At 37.1% G+C, this 17,843-nt stretch overlaps 1 protein-coding gene across 1 annotated transcript in view; it reads right to left on the bottom strand.

Moving 5' to 3' along the window:
• The window catches only part of adam12b (ADAM metallopeptidase domain 12b), a 117,020-nt gene that overhangs the window by 20,318 nt on the left and 78,859 nt on the right, over positions 1 to 17,843 (bottom strand). The window contains 6 exon segments of the mRNA XM_051868326.1: positions 1,730 to 1,807; positions 2,612 to 2,810; positions 3,875 to 3,983; positions 4,400 to 4,595; positions 6,126 to 6,215; positions 9,736 to 9,913. Coding sequence (XP_051724286.1) covers positions 1,730 to 1,807; positions 2,612 to 2,810; positions 3,875 to 3,983; positions 4,400 to 4,595; positions 6,126 to 6,215; positions 9,736 to 9,913 — 850 coding nt within the window.

Genomic DNA, 17,843 nt, shown 5'->3' with positions numbered 1-17,843 from the left:
AATGCAAAAGACGACGTGGGGGTGTTCTTGGCCACAGTATTTAGCGATTACATTTCAGCACTCCTCTGGCAAAAAAGCGAATGTGCATATGAGCCAAAAGATGATGAATGACACTTTAAATTGTACACAAATGAATTAAATATGACTTCTATAACTTTATTGGAGTGACAGAGATTGATTGTGAAGTACTTCAACAGCTGAGACAAGCCTTGAGTCACCGCAGCATGAACACAATAGTGTGGCTGGGGTACAGTATGTGATCGAGTGAAAGAATAGTTTACCTTAAAAATTAGAAATTTATGTCTTCATTTACTTGCTTTCATGTTGTTCCAAACCTGGATGACTTTCTATATACAAAAGGTGAAGTTTTGTAGAATATCTGAGCTGCTCTATTCCATACAATTGAGTGAATGTTGTACAGGGGCTGTCAAGCTCCAAAAACCTTCATAAAAGTGGTACAAATGACTTGTGCCAATAAAGAATATGGTCACTATTCATTTTCAAATTTAGAAAAGAACATTCTGCTACATATAACTCCTTTTTTGTTTCATGGATAAACGAAAGGTATATAGGTTTAGAAAAAATAATAGTAGGACAAGTACATTTGTCTCGGTCTCGACCGCATTTGTGTTTTGTCTTGTTTCAGTTTTAGACTAAGAGGACTCAGGATTTAATTTCAAGACCGGTCAAGACCACAACAGCAAGGATATCACTAAATTGCCGGTGCATTGTCTGATTTATTTGTTATGTGATTGGATGTAAAACTTTCAAATCTAGTCAATAACTTATTTCTAATTTGATTTCTTTTGTTACTGTTGTCCCAGGTTAGAAATCAATAAGGAATAGTGTCAAAAATGTCACCAAAATTAATATAAATGCCCATAAAATTAAAAATATGATTGGAAAAAACTGCTTGTATGGATCTTGATTTTTATATTATAGCATATAATATAATTAAGCAATATCACAAGAGCAGGAGTGCTGTTTTCACGAATATGAGCACGGTTGCTAATGCGATATTGATTTTATACATACTTTCAATACAAAAAAAGGTTACTTTTTAAACATTAATCTCAACATTTATGCAGTTGTAATTGTACCAATACGACTTTTGTGCCTCCTCTGCATTGCAAAGATGAATTTTGTTGTTAGTGATTTCATTTAAACAGATCTATACAGTGTCTTATTATTCTAATTGTATTGATTTAATATAAGACATTTCTCAGGTAGTAAATGTGGACCTTTTAGAAGAATTTAAGGAGTGCTGGTCTGGTCTTGGTTTAGGTGGTCTTGTCTACACTAGCGTGAACTATCCCTTTAAATATCCACATTATGTATCAAGCTTCCATGAAAAGACAAGACTGACACAAGGTTACGCTGGACGCAAGGTCACTCATTCTGGATCTAATTTAGTCCAGAATGAGTGTCTTATCTGTGCTTTTAACTGCTATCTCAATGGTAGCAGTAATCTAGTTCAAGTGAAGTTACTCGTTAGCTAAGTGCTATTAAGGGCACATGCTGTCCACTTTGGCAAACAGCTATACTGTAATGAAATGGACAAATCTGTGGAGGGCGGGGCTTTCAGTAGAGTTTAATCATTTGTGTTCATTTACTATTAGCATTCCTGACTTAAATCGGAGCCTAATGTCTGATAATTAATGTCAGAGAAAAAAAACTTCTCCCTGCAGATTTAAGAAAAATGTAACTGACAGAGCGGAAGCAACCTTACCCCTCTTCCATTACACTTCCCAGAGCACTTGTGCACTCCAAACACACTGACATTCTGACACTGCCTGTTCAAACAGATCTGTTATGATGAGAGAGAGACAGAAAGAGAAGTGCAGGTTAAGTCACCGAATAGGTATCAACTGAAATTAAACATTTATATTATTGCCCTTGACTAGTAGTTGACTGATTTGGGTTTCTAAGAGCTAGGGTGGCCAATATAATGACAAGTTACAGAAATATTTATAAGAGAAAATTAGACATTTACTCAAAATTAAACCAAATAAAATTGTATTATATTAAACCAAGTATAAAAATATGGGTTTTGGGTTTTATTTCTGACTGTTAAAAACGAGGACTGTCAAAAGAATAAAATAATTAATAATAATAATACACACACATACTATATATATATATAAGCTCTTAAAAATTACATAAAATATGGATTTAGATTTATCGGCCAATATATTGGTTATCAGCTTTCAAATATATAGAATTATCGGTTATTGGTATTGGCCAAAAGTTTCTTATTGGTGCATCACTAATATATATATATATATATATATATGTATATAAAATCTAAAAAAAAAAAATAGAATAGAATAATTTCAAAATTAGATAAATGTGTTTAAATATGACCATGAAATATTTAATTATTTAAAGTACTCATTTTAACTCATCTTAATTTTTATAATATAATATAATATAATATACTTTTGGGAGGTTAATCAGCCAAATGGACACCAAATGTCAATGGCAATAAAAATGGCCAAATATCATTGCATTCATCAGCCTGGCTGAAATATATCAGTCTACCAATATCATAATTTCTTGATCACACAAAGAATCTCTAGCAGAAACATTGCGTGATGATTTATTCTTGTACCATTCCTTCAGCACACTTAGTGCCTGCCAACACCAGTCCCGGATCAGGCATATCATCACCCAGGTACACGTGTGTTCCTCGGCACAGAAGACGGCCGCCCTCCTGCAGAGGTATGTTTGTCTCTATGGAAACTGCATTGGTTCCGATCACTGGCCTATTGGCACCTCCTTGGCACTGAATTTTCCCACATCTAGCATCCCTGTTTCATAAACACACACATGGACAAAACACAATGAGACACACAACAACAGTGCTAAATGTTTTTACACAGAAAAAATGGGATAAGATGATAAAAAAAAAGAGTGAAAAACAGAGGATATTGTGTTGTCTCAAGGTACTCTTGCCATTTACACCCTCTCACTCGTGTGAGGAACAAAGACTGTAATTAATAGTGACAAGAGATTACACACAAAACCATAGGGCTGCCTCTGCTGCTGAGAATAATAATGTCACGGCTGTAAAGAAATTAATAAAATTACAGTCATTACAACATGTTTGATGGGCCATCCTATAATAATTAGACAGCAAGTGACATGAATGAATCAGGACAACCTTAACCAACACTATTCATCATTCTTTAGATTAATATTCTTTTGTTTAAAAAATGTGTGTCATGGAAAGAACCTCTTTCCTGTAATATCTGTGTCAGTCACTGGACCTCAATTTTAATTTTGCGTGCTGGCACAACAAAAGCTACACATCTGTATGGCCAAAGTAGCACAATATAAGTAAAAGGTAACACTTTATTTTAAGTGGTTACTTCATGTACTTACTATAGTAATAACAGTAAATTATGCATAAATACAAGTAACTAACGCTAACCGTAACTCTATAGTAAGTACATGTAGTTAATTAATATTACTCAGTACTTATTTGAGTAAGTACAATGTAACTAAGTCACCTTAAAATAAAGTGTAACCAGTAAAATAACAAGTGAAAATTGAGCAAAGAAGTAGTATTGAACAAAACAATATTGGGTTACACTTTATTTTAGCAAAGCAAAAGGAAACAAAACCGAATGAGCAAAACAAAACAATACAAAAACATGTCAATTTTAGTTAATGAGCAAACAAAGCAAACTCAAGCAAAACAAAACAGATCAAAGCAAAAGGAACAAAACAAAAACAAAAAAGCATAAGAAGCAAAACAAAATAAAACAAAATGAATTGAAGCAAAACAAAACAGAATTTAAAAAAGAAACAAATTGTACTTTATGTAAAAGATTAAAGATTAAAGTGCGGTTGTATTGTGCCCTGACTGTACCTTGCTTCACATTTAGCAAAGGAGCCTTTAGAGTCTTTTCCACAATTTCCATAGGGATCACCTGCAGAGTTTACCCTTTCAAAACAGATCCCCGGGGCAGGTTTCGCTCCTGGAAAATGAGAGAGAACGAAAATAAGACAGCATATGCCCACTGTCAGAGATGGAAATATGACACTGCACAATTCTTCCATCTTGTTTGAGCTTGTATATAAACCAAAAACAGATGAAAGGATAATATATGTCAGACTGTGGCCTGAATCTTTTTGGAAAGGAGTATGAACAGACATATGGAATAAATAACAGCAATCAGTGTGAGCTTTCGTACTGCTTGAGCTCACTGTATGAAAGCAAGCAGGACTGAACGGGAAGTTCTGGCAAGACAATGGTTACATATAGAATTACAGTGTCAAAAATGTATGATTAATGAAACGTATATCTGCAGTACACTACAATCAATTTTTGGTCAACAAAATAAGCCCAGAAACCCTGCAGCTATCCACATTTTAAATTTAGAGTGGTACCAACCTGGACCCCACAGAGTAATGCATTGCTGCTCATGAGTCTGACAGATGCCATTGTAGCAGTAACCATCCATACTGTGGCACAAATGCCCATCGTGCAGGTACACATTGGCAGGGCAGTGGGGGTTGGTACCGGTGCAGAACTCCGGTAAGTCACAGGAGTTACTGGACTCTCTACAAGGAGTCCCAGCTGGTTTTAACTGCACACACACACACACAAACACAGAAGAACAAAAGGCTTCACCTAAGGGTGATTTCTTTCAAAATAAAGCAAAGAGAAATATATACTCAACTCCAATGCAGGCACTATGGGATAAACCAAAAGTCATGCAGAGACAAGCTTTGCATGAACTACAAAAACTAGTAACTAGCCCCACATTTGACATGCGGACAAAAGTGTGTATATTTCGTGGCCAGAAATTAAGAATTCATTCTCCCATTTTAGTAAATAATGGCCACAATTTACTAATTCATTCCCTTGTCTTAGCTAAATTGTGGCCACGAATTAAAGGTGCAGTATGTAATATTGACAGCTAGTGGTTGAAATGGGTACTGCAGTCCAAATTCAAAATACTGGAGAGAGTTGTTTCCCCGCCCCCTCCTCCTCAGACTCGATGCTCACGCGGGTTGCCAAATTGAGGACAAGCAAAAGGAACGAGCGCAACTGACAATGAAAGGCGAGGAGACTTACACACTGTAAGATGATGAGTTGATTTATCCGCGTTTTAATAAGCTCCCATTCAGAGATTTTTAGATGGATGGCGAGGCTTTTTAGGTTGGGTAGAATCTGCTATCTCTGACCCAGTTTGTTTGCTGGCTTCCATGGCTGTAGTACGCTGTTTTCCACCAACTGGCAACCCGGGGTCGAAATACTATTGGGTAAATTGGCAGTGGGTGGAATCACACAGACCAAAACAAAAACAGATATTCTGACACGGAACACACATTTCAAAGTAAATAACTGGCTGTAGGATTGTTTTTCAGAGAAACGAGTATGTGAACTTAGCATGTTTCCTATCTTAAAACCTATTTTTATGCTTTAATACAGTCAAAAAATTACATACAGCACCTTTAAGAATTTGTTCCCATAACTTAATTCGCTCCCTCATTTTGATTTAAGTAAAACAAGGGAACAAATCATTACAATGTGGCCACGATTTATTAAAACGAGGGAATTAATTTTTATATTGTGCACACAATTCACATAAAATGAGGTAATGAACATGTTAGTAGTTTGTGGGCTCAAACTGTTAATTCGTGGCCACGATATATACAGATATTTGTCATGTGCAGATATGTCATGTGCAGGGCTACGTACTGTTATTTCTACCCAGTTAAAAAAATAATAATAATAATGGAAAAGTTGCACTGAGAAAATATGGTTAAAAAAAAGTGGCAAGATTTTTTAATCGACATATTCACTTAATGAAGCACAAAGTTGAAAACTTGTACTTTGTTGTAAAGTTTGTGTGACCATGTAGCTCCGTTCTGGGGTCTGTCCCAGAGGGCCCTGGTCTGGCTTCTTTCCTCTGTAAGTAAGTGAGCTGAGCGCTCTGATTTATATGTCTGGAGGCCTAAGAGGAAACTGAGTGTCTATGTTTGGAGCGCAAATGTCGGTTCATGTTGCACTTATTAATGGGGCAAGGAGAATGTGATTTCCACGCCTTTATTTTACACACAGAGAAAAAAATGAATGAGGAAAGAGGGACAGGAGAGATTTACAATAGTACCTGGCAGTCTTCACAGCACTGTCCATGGGCACACACAGCATCTCCCTTAAGAGTGCAGGTCGTAGCGTTACAGCAGGGGTTCAGACACTCCTAAAAGAAAACAAGGATGACAGTGGATTTGAATGGATGCGTTATTGTATCACATGCAGAAAGTCAATCATAACATTTAACCATTTAAATCTTGAAGGTACAGTAGCAAACAGGTTGTTCAATTTGGCAACACTAGTATGGGGAACACATTCACTATTTACTACAACTCTTGCCTCACTAAATTTCTCATTTACTGCTTATTAATAGTTAGTAAGGTAGTTTTTGTAGCATTTATGCTTAGGTATTGGGTAGGATGAAGGGATGTAGAATAAGGTCATGCAGAATAAGGCTTTAATATGTGTTTTATAAGTACTAATAAACAACCAATATACTAGTAATTTGCAAGCTAATAAGCAACTAGTTAAGTGAGAATTGAGCCCTAAAATAAAGTGTTACCTTTAATTTAAGGGTCAGAAAGAAGTTAGAAATGAGTCATTAAAAAAAAAAAACTAACAAACAAAAAACAACAACCCAAAAAACAAAAATCAAAGCAAAAAGTGAACCAAAACACATCTAAAGATATCAAAACAAAACAAGCAAAGTAAACAAAAAAGAAACAAAACAAGCAAAGTAAACAAAAACTAAAAACAAAACGAGCAAAAAAAACAAACAAAAAAAACAAACAAACAACCAAAACTAAAACCCCAGCAAAGTAAACAAAAAAAAAGCAAAGTAAAATAAATAAATAAATAAGCAGAATGAGCAAAGAAAACAAGTAAACAAAAAATGAAACAAAACAATTGCGACTACATTTTAACAGAGTTCATTTACATATTTAGATCAGGCTGTTTAAGTCTACGGGTCAGAAAGAAGGTAGATAAATGTAAAAAAAATTCTGAAAAGCAAAGTTACAATCATTTTTGGTGCAAGAAACCTTGACTAACATTATAAGTAGACTTCAGTGGAAAAATAAATCACTACATTAGCACAGGATATGACCCCTTTAATTTGACATTAGACAATTAGGGGTTACTGAAAAACAATGGAAAGCAACAACAAAGACTCTGAACAGCCGTCCCGTATGATTACTTCATTCGATATTAGTTCCAGGTGTGGAGTTCGTATTCTTTTAGGAAATTCCCTTCTCTCAACCAGTTCTTTGCATCCATGGTAACAAAAAAAAAAGAAAAAAAAGTTTGAAAACGTTACTGTAGATTTGTGTATGTGAGTGTGTTGACATGTCTGGTTTAAATCAGTGGTCCATGCATTGTTCTGATTTTGAAAAAAATAAAAAAATAAAATAAAAAAAAGATGTTGTTTTCTGAAACTCTGAACTCTTGGCATCAGTAAACCGCGTTCATGTGTGTACGTGAGTGACATCATCACTGACCCAAGACTGGAAGTGATGGGAATGTCAGAGTCCTAGCACAATTGAAGGAAAGAGGACATTTATCTTAGAAGAAAAAGGGTGAGGAAGAGAGAGAGAGCTGAATTTTGAAGACTGAAAATCATTTGTTTTGTTGTTGTAGTGAAGCAGAAGTACTTTGTTCTTCTCTAGAAGTACACAAGAAGCTCATTAAGACCTCAAGCACTAAAATTTTATTTCATACAAAAATGTCTTTCAAAAAATACTTTTGATTCCTCTCTCTCCTCTTTAACAAGGTCCTGGTGTGAACTGGGAGAGGTGCTGAAGGGCTGGGTTGGGTTAGGTCAGTCCGCTGGCTGTAACTGCTCCTCAGAGGCACAAAAATTTCTTTACAGACCTGCTGTTTTCTCTAAACTATCGTCAGCCAGTGTGAAATGATAGGGGGGTTGGGCTTCTCTCATCCTTCTACCCAACACTCAAGACCTGCAGCTAGGCTTCCTCTCTGCTCTTTACCCACTTCCTCCCTCATTCCCCCTGGTGAGATCACCCAAGCTCACGGGTGCCATTCTCAAACAAACTTTTTCCCCCATAACAAGATCCTAGACTTTAAAGTTCAGGCCAGGCTTATATATAATGTCTCCATGACATCTAAATTACATACATCATTTCTGAAGTCTCCAGTTCCATTACTACATGATATTTAGGGGGCATTTTAGCATTTATTTATAGGACAGTGGAGACAGACAGAAAGGGGGAGAGAGAGGTGGAAAGGGATCAGGCTGCACAGATGACGCAGTCTGGACTCAAACCTGAGTCCTAACAGCTCTTTTATGTCACACAGGCCCTCTTTACATCTGGTATTAAGGTGCGTTTTGGTCAATCTGATCAAAAGTGGACAACGTTAAATACAGGTGTAAACGGGTGTAAAATGTTTTAAAATTGTCCACTTTCGACCACTTCCAGAGGTAGTAGAAAACGCATTCAACCGGATTGATTTTGTAGTGTAAATGCTCATGTGGTCAAATGTGTTCGAACAGCCACAAAAAAACGTCTACTCTCTGCCTACTGACCTAATGCATGAACATTATGGGAAGCACGCTAGCAAGATGGGATTTAAAGAACGGCTGAAGACCCAAGGTTGGTTTGAAGATGAAAAACGTACCAAGCACAATGTTCTCTCACCATTCCTGATTTCTAACACACACTTACAGCGTTCGGCGTGGTCTTGTGGCTGTCAGAGCTGAAATGAAAGCTGCTGCTCTCCGTGTGTTTTTCCGTCATCTCCAGGTGCATTCATATGTAAATTACATGAGCTTATTTTGAGCATTATATCGAAAGATCTGAACAAACCCATACATTTACCAGCCCATAGACCCTACCCTTGAAGATATCAGGACAGAAGTGGTTGAAAGTGGACAAAAGAGACGGATTAAAACAACAGTTGTAAACGGGAATGTGTCTCCCTCGTCCACTTGTGATCCGATCGACCAAAACGCATCTTAATCCCAGGTGTAAACAGGGCCAAACACATGAGTAACCCACTGCACCATGGCTGAGATAGAAACATTTATTTGATCAGACCAGATTTGTGTCGATATAATGATACCATATCATGATAAACTGCAGAATAGTTTTCAGTTTTTTAGTGCAGTAATGATCCAAAAGTAAATGGAATTTCACTCTATGAATCATTTCAAAGTCACCCTGCAGTAACTGTAATAAGATTAGCAACATGGCAGTCACTTTTGTACTTTGTTTGAGATTTCTTTCACATTTTTCCATTTGTATGTTCAGTAATTATAGTGCATAATGACATATGTATTCTATTTTATATTTAGAAACAATCAGATTTTTTTTTTTTAATTTTCATTATTAATTGGAAATAAATGGATTTTGAAAACTGACATAAAAAAACAAAAAAGCTGGCATAAAATAAACAAGAAACATTTTTAATGTCTCAGATCAGTCATTTGGTATTTAGCATGTGAGAATGTGTTGTTTCTGAATATTTGTCAATTCAGGAACAGTTTTTGAGAACAACAAGTCAGACTGAAAGCCATTGGCCTGTGAATATTAAACCGACCAAATCAAATCCCAAACAAAACCAAAGACTAGACATGGAACTAGTTCAGCTCTGCTAATCCTAACAGCTAGAAGAGCGGTCTGCTTTGTAGTGACGCACAAAGGTCTTTGATGTGTATTAGTCTTTCATACCTCTGGCTCTCCACAGTCACACTCCTCTCCTTCCTCAATGTATCCGTTGCCGCATTTCTGTCCCCCGTAGAGCATTTTGACTTCAGGCATATTATACAAACACATGCCCACTCCCTTCTCCAGACTAGCCACCAGATCCTTCTTACTACACGTACTGAACACCGTGGGGAATGGGTACCTTTTCACAAAGAGAGATGGAACAGAAAAGATAAAATTAATTAAACATTTTATATAGAATTGAATTGTATTGTTTTTTTATTATTTTATTTTATTTTCACTGCAACTTCAAAGGAAGCAAGACAATGTTGTTGAAACTAGTGCTGGATACCTAAGGTAATTTTATGTTGCACTGTTTGCTAGCCTGGCATAATGATCTCCATTAATAATTCTTAAGATATATTCCGAGAGTATAAATTTATAATATATTTCTTTAAAGTATCCTTGAAAAGGGGGTTTGACTTTTCAAACTTCTCCGCAATGTCGTCTGTCACTTTAAATGCTCAAGCTTGTTACAGCAGGATGGATTCTGATTGGCTGTCAATGTTTTTATCGTTCATCAGCTGGATAAAATCGTTCTGAAAGTTATTCCAACGATATCATTTCTCTGTGCCGTTATCATTACAGTTGTGATGTGAACTCTGCTATTCTCTAATATTGAGAACGATTTTTAGAACTATATCTTTATAATTATCATCCTTGGTGTGAACGGACTCTTTTAAACAGTAATTTGAAAAAGCTTTCTAAGCAAATAGCCACTTTTAAAGTAATGAGTAACGAGAGAAAAAAAAGACCAAATAAACCGAGTATAACGGTACATAATCTCAATGACCCAGCCAAGCATATAAATTTGAAAGTATTCAAATTCCCAAAGTCATTAATGGCATTATTTTCTACAAGCAAAAAAATGACAGCAAAACAAAGCGAATTAGCATATGACCTTCCACCGTGGCATTCACGGCCGAGGCCTCTACGTGATAGAACACTAAGCCAGCTGAGCATAAACCCATATGGTACTTTTCATGTTAATTCAGCACTACCGATACATGATTATAAACAAAACAGCGCCGGGCCTGACCTCAGCCTGACCGCAGTCACTGTAGCGGCCATGGACACAAAGACTGGGCTCTTTCAGTTCAGCAGAGCAGCGGACGATCATATGACAGCCTCGGTCTAGGGAGGCTGCCTCAGGCAGGGAACAAGACGAGGCGAGATATCTGAGAGGAGAGCAAATGAAGCTCATTTGGGTCTGGGCTCTGCTCACTGGAGAGTACTGCAGAAGATCCTTCATGGTCTGTTGCCGATATCTTCAGTTTACTGACACACCCCAACAAACAAGCAGAACAACAAAGTGTGCATTTGCTATGCGCTCATAAATATGCGAAACGCTAAATAAATGGATGTCCTTGAATTTGTGTGTTTTCGAAAAGTGAAAATGACTCTTCCTGCAGATTAATAGTGTATGCATGCATGTGAAGAAGAGATTAAAACATTATTAATCATAAGGTTAATGGGTGTAACACTTCTGTGCTGAAAAATTATAGCACAAGGTTACAATCAGTAATTACAGCGTGGCATGTAGCATATGTTTTTTGAAATTAACTAAAATTATACTAAATAAATCAGATTTTTAAAAAGTGCAAAATTTCCAGTTTATAACTGTAAATAGAAAAATCAATCATTCAATCAACGTGCAGGCGGGCTTTAGCATATCATTAATTATGCTGCGAAGCAGGGGGTCTCGAGAAGCCAAGTTATCCCGGAATATTTTCCTGTTGAAATAAAAAATCGGGTACATTTAACAATATAGCGGGTGAATTATGTATATGATGTATATTATGATGTTATAATGAACTATATGCCTTTCTCCATTGACGTTCTGAGTTGTTCAAAGTGTTTCTAAGGATGCTGATATTTAGAAGGCAGCTGTTTGACTCTGAGATGGCGAACGGGAACATGGTTTGTGTAACATTAGCAACACATTATTAGCTGTTTGATAACGTAGTCAAGCAAAAGGCTAATCATATCAATTACCGTTATGTGTGCGATGTTGTAGAAAGCGATACATAAAACACATTACCATTCTGATACATCAACTTGTAAACAAGCTTGTACAATTCACTCTTCCACTTCTTCTGAATCAGTTTCTGGTTCAAACATATATGACAGAATTAAACCAGTATTTCCACTTGCCATTGTGCAGCGTTTACTACAGTAAAGTTGATCAAGTGGATCTCTGAGCTAGTGCAAGTGAGTGGAGGCGGGGCTAATTTACATATTCATGGCTCCGCGCATACAAAAAGAAGAGTTACATTTAAGCTATTTTAAGGCATGAAAAAAATTTTTCACAGGAAAAAGCATTTAAATATGTCACTTTGGTGATCAAAGATGAGTTTTAATGGGATAAAATTTACTACAGGGGGACTTTAATATTAATATAACACATTGAGGATGTAAGAATTTGTCTGGCCTCCAGGTTCAGTAATTTCACTTTAATGGCAATCAAAAGGTTATTAGTCAGTTATTAAAATGCCTTATTTTCAAAAATGTCAAAAACCACTAAATCCACCTCTTTGGACAACAAGACATAGTAAAATGTCCGTTTCTGTCAGTTTTACAGCAGCAAAAGGAACAGCTTGGCAATTGAAAGCCGGTTTAATACACACACCATCATTCATCTTGAAATCATATGATTTGATTCATGTCTTCCGATTGGTTCTTTGGACTTAGAGGCTTTTGCTGACAAAGGGAAGTGGCGTTTAGCAGTTTCTGCGAATTAACCGGTATTTCTGAATGGGCTGATGCTGGGATTTAGCGGATTTGAAGCGAAAGTATTTGATGAACGAATACTATGTGCGGAGAGCATTCGCTCAATATCATTATCTCATTTTTGACTGAGGTGGTGTTTAGTGGATTTTGCATCTGAACACTTCAAATGAACAACTAACAACTTTGATTTGAGCTGTACTTTTAACTAAAGTTTCTTGCTTTGCTGAAAAGACCTGAATTTGCATGCTGGTCAAGAGCGGTTTATGCTGGTTTGGTGCTGGTGGACCAGTAAAACTTAACAGATAAAGCATGATCTTGAAGATGAAGCTGGTTGGCCAAGGCTTTCTTGTTGGTTAAGCTATTTAGGCAGTCTTATAAGCCTCGTTCAGGCTGTCAGTCCAAATCTGATTATTTGTGTATCCGATCTGATCTAAAAATTTTAATGTCCACACTGTGTATCGCAAGTGTTCAGATTCGATTTGTGCGTCCATGGCGCTTTTTCGTTTTCCGGAATATCTGCATTGGTTTCTATGGCAATGACATTGCGTTCATAAGCATACACCAAAAACAACAACAACAACAACCGCAACATGGAGAGGTTTGCAAAACACTTTGCAACAACACAGCCTTGTTTCTGCAGTGACTTTCAGCATGTTTCCTATAACAACGTCTGATGTTTACGTTGCGTGAGAAAGTCACATAAACCACGTGAAATCCGATCAGAGCGATCAGACTGAAACGGATTTACAGAAATGCGATTTGAATAGGATTTCAAACCACATATGTATGTAGCTCGAAACGGATTTGCAAAAATCGCATTTCATGTGGTTTTTGGTCGTTCAGACTTGCTAAATCTGATCAGATTTCAATCGGATATGCACAAAAATTGGATTTGGACTGACAGTCTGAACGAGGCTATAGGGACTCCGACACACTAGCATCCAAAACATAACATAGCCTACTGCAAAAACTAAGTACTCCTACTGTTATAGCAGTTAGCAGTACCGTTATAGCTGAGCAGTTACTCATCCCTACCGAGCTGTTCAGAGGTGAATAATATTTCCCGGCTAAAGCCACAATCCTTCATACGCATCAAAAATGGTTATAAAACAGACATGTGCAGCCACACGCATGTCACATCCATCTCACTTTCATGCACCTTTGACTGAGAGCCTTTGAAGAGTTTGCTGATGAACTTTTAACACCTCTGTTTTCCCCGCCCGTCCTCTGTCCACCGGGACCGATTGTTTCCCAGCCACCCGTGCTCATCAAAGACAACCTCAGCGCTCACCTTTAGCGAGCAAACACAGGAACACAAGCCTGAATCAAACATCCATGACTCAGACAAGAAGCGATTCTGTCATCGGTGCCAATAAAGCTAAATAAACTCTGCAGATGAAAGAGAGGAAAATGGGAGGAAAGGATGGAGGGAGGTGTGGGGAGGAGAAAATCTTTGCCAGGAACATCTGTGCTCCCTGGGGGTAAGTGACCGCTTGTTTGGGGTTTTGTGGTGGGAGCCAAACACATGGAGGTAGGGCGGACGACCGGCCGGACTCCTGCAAGGGGTTTTCTGGGTCTGTCCTCATACTTCACCCTGTGTCCTCAATGCACCCTGCCCAATAACACAACACCCCAGACTAAAATGTATTGCTCAGAGGTTCTTTCAAAGCTCTAGAGTTTTATTTAAGGATTTACTTGGTCTCAAATGTTTCTTTTACATGTAGACACAAATGAGACAACTGATGACATAAAATGAATGGGGATAGCTTAGCTAAGAACATGTGGAAATGTTTGAATTCATATTTAATCTGATAACATACTTTGGTATCTTGCCAAATCTGATTGTTTCTTTCTTTCCCTTATAATTAAATATATGATATATATTTATGTATGTATAATACTGTGTGATATATGATGTATGATGTACGTATAATCTGCAGGAGAATTAAATGATATTCATTCATTCATTCATTCCAGTCATTATGTTGGCTTGACAACCTGCTAATTCATGCTCGCAACACGCTAAATCATGCTAGCAATGTGCTAAAACATGCTAATTCATGTTAACAATGTGCTAAATCATGCTAGCAACATGCATAATTCATGTTAACAATGTGGTTAAACATGTTAGCAAATTGCTAAATAATGCAAAAATGTGCTAATTTAAGCTAACAATGTGCTAAATCATGGTAGCAAAATGCCAAATCATGCTAGTAACATGTTAAAATATACTAACAACATGCTAAATCATGTTAGCAACATGCATAATGCATGTTAACAATGTGGTTAAACATGTTAGCAAATTGCTAAATAAAGCAAAAATGTGCTAATTTAAGCTAACAATGTAATAAATCATGCTAGCAAAATGCCAAATCATGCTAGTAACATGTTGAAATATACTAACAACATGCTAAATCATGTTAGCAACATGCTTTTTCATGCTAACAATGTGTTAAAACATGCTAATTCATGTTAGGAATGTGTTAAAAAAATGCTAGCAACATACTAATTCAACATGCTTTTTCATGCTAGCATCATGTTAAAACATGGTAGCAATGTGCTAATTCATGCTAGCAACATATTAATTCAAGTTGGGAATGCGTTAATGCTAGCAGGGTGCTTAAACATGCTAGCAGAATGCTAAAACATGGTAGCAACATGCTACTTCACGCTAGCAATGTGTTAAAAATGCTAGCAACATGCTAAAAATGCTAGCATCATGTTAATTCATGTTGGCAAAGCACCAAATAATGCTAGCAGTGTGCTAAAAATGATAGCAACACGCTAAATCATTCCAGCAATGTATTAAAACATGCTAGTAATGTGCAAATTCAAGCTAGCAACTTTCAAACTTTCAGACAAGCGTTTGTCCCAATGAACTTTACTATCTAGATCATTCTTGTTTTAATTTAATAAAAGAGATCCGCAGGAGAATAAATATATTTACCTTATTTATTCTTATTTATTAATGTATTTATAATGTTATTTATTAGTTAATTCATTCATTCTCCAGATTTTCTTCATCTTATATGGCCCTAGTAACAATATCTCCACTATTTTAAAATAATATATGAATATTATATTATTAAATCACATGACTTTTCAAAGAGTCTTTAGAAACCATAATGAAAGATGAAACACTATGGCCCGGTTTCACAGACAGGGCTTAGCCTAAGCCAGGATTAGGCACTGGTTCAATTAGGGCATTTAAGAAGCTTTTATAAATGTTCACTAGAAAAAAAAAAACATTACTGATGTGCATCTTGAGACAAAACAATGACACTGACATTTTTTAAGATGTGTCAGTACAAGTTGCATTTAGTTAAAACAGCTCAAACTTGCATTTTAGTCTAGGACTAGCTTAAGCCTTGTCTGTGAAACTGGGGGTGAAACTGTGAAACTGGGGGTAAATGTCCTAACAATGACTGGTGAACATATGTAAATGATAACATGTTAATGTTAAGCACCTTCAGGCCCTTGGGTGTACTTGGACCCCAGTTTGAAAACAAGGACAAACGATCAAGATATTAATAGATCTCATTTTGACTTTTCTTACCTAGGACAAACACACGCAAACACACAATTCAGCCACAAAAGAAACAGACAGAACTCTATCGACACTTCAGAGCGTTTTCAAACAGACAAATCAATGCCGTCAGCTTAGTGACAATAAAACAGAAACAAGCAAACACTGATTTGCAACGAGCCCATGGTCTTCTGCAAATCTCCCAGATGCCAGCAGTGTGGCAGTAAGCTGGGGCACAATCAAGCGTGTGTGAGTTTTAATGCCGCCTTTAAAGGGATTACAGTTGAAAGAGACCAATCAGTAGGGGCGTCTGGAAGTAAAAGTCATGACATTTGCAAATGGAAGCGACACATACTGTATCTTAAACACCCTAAGAAAAAGCTAATGATCCAAAAATGACATTTAAGCGGCGCTGTAGTTTGTGCAATGAGCCGTTTGCAGCAGCGAGGGCTAGAATAGTAATGTGACAGAGAAAAGGACTTTGGTCTAAAAAGGGATTGGCACCGGGGACGAATAGCTTTGAATGGCAGTGGGTAAGCTGGCAGAGGTTGGCATCAGGTCAAGTGGGTTAAGCAGACTTGGCGTGGCGAAAAATGGTGCTAGCAATAGCCAGATTGGTTTGTATGGCCTGGCACGCAAAGATGGTTTGAGGCACATATGAGCATGAGTCTGAGATTTGTGTGCCAGTCCACTCTTAAAAAGTGCTGTTGGGGGTTATGGGATAAGATACTGCCAAGCATAAAAACACACGCAAACACATGTACATATTTACAGAGTCAAGTGTGCGAGTGCACTTAAACCTGCACATAATTTTTCTCTTCACTCAACTTTGGTGATTGCCAAACGATTCGCTCTGTTCCCAGCATCTGTGCAAGCCCTAAAGCCCTCTTTATGAATTCAAATTCAAGCAAACAACAAATCCTTTCTGCTTGAACTTCTCTTTACTTCTTTACCCCAGTAAATCACAGCCGCAGACACACAAAAATCCACTGAGAACTCCTGCAGTCTACCCTGTCAAAGCCTCTTTTCTCAACTCAAAGATCTGCTTGCATCTGAAAACTTTAACTGCTATCATTAAGCATCTGCTTCATAATTCCACATCTTTTCCAAGACACAACAATGAACCCAGATGCTGATTACGGAGTAAATTATTCTGAAATTACACGCCTGCTGTCCTCTCCAAAACGAGTGTGCTTAAACATTTTGATATATTTATGAAACAGTGCAATGTTGAGTGTTTGCATAAAACCAATAGCTCTAATCAATCTCGCTTGTGCTGTTGGCACCTCTGATCTGATGCCAGTGCACCTGCTGTGTTTTGGAGATCTTTAAATTACAGGGCAGGAATGAGATAAGACCCAATGCAAGCCAGCTACAACACTGCATTGTTAAAAAAGTCAATGAAGATGAAATTAAAAAGGCTGATTTATGCTGGTCAGACCTGATTTAGTGCTAGTCTAGCTGATGAAACTTGATGTATTTAAAGGGAACATTTACTCACCCTCATGTCGCTTCAAAACTGTATGACCTTCTTTCTTTCATGGAACACAAAAGGAGGAGTTCTCAAGAATACAGTTCCGTTTCCATGCAATTACAGTAAATTGCTTTAGACTGAGGCTTTCAAGCTTCAGAAAAACCACCATAGCAGTATCACAAAAGTAGTCTTGATGCTGTATTCTACACTACATACAAGTCTTCTGAAGCCATACAATAAGAACAGGCCAAAATGTATTTGATATCCACCTTTGTTCTCCTGTAAAGCAGTATTCAAAAATGTTCCTTTTGTGTTTTGCTGAAGAAAGAAAGTCATATGTGT

The sequence above is a fragment of the Ctenopharyngodon idella genome, chromosome 17 (assembly GCF_019924925.1).
Source record: "Ctenopharyngodon idella isolate HZGC_01 chromosome 17, HZGC01, whole genome shotgun sequence".
In the NCBI taxonomy this organism is placed as follows: Eukaryota; Metazoa; Chordata; class Actinopteri; order Cypriniformes; family Xenocyprididae; genus Ctenopharyngodon; species Ctenopharyngodon idella.
This window is presented reverse-complemented; position numbering and strand designations above follow the sequence as displayed.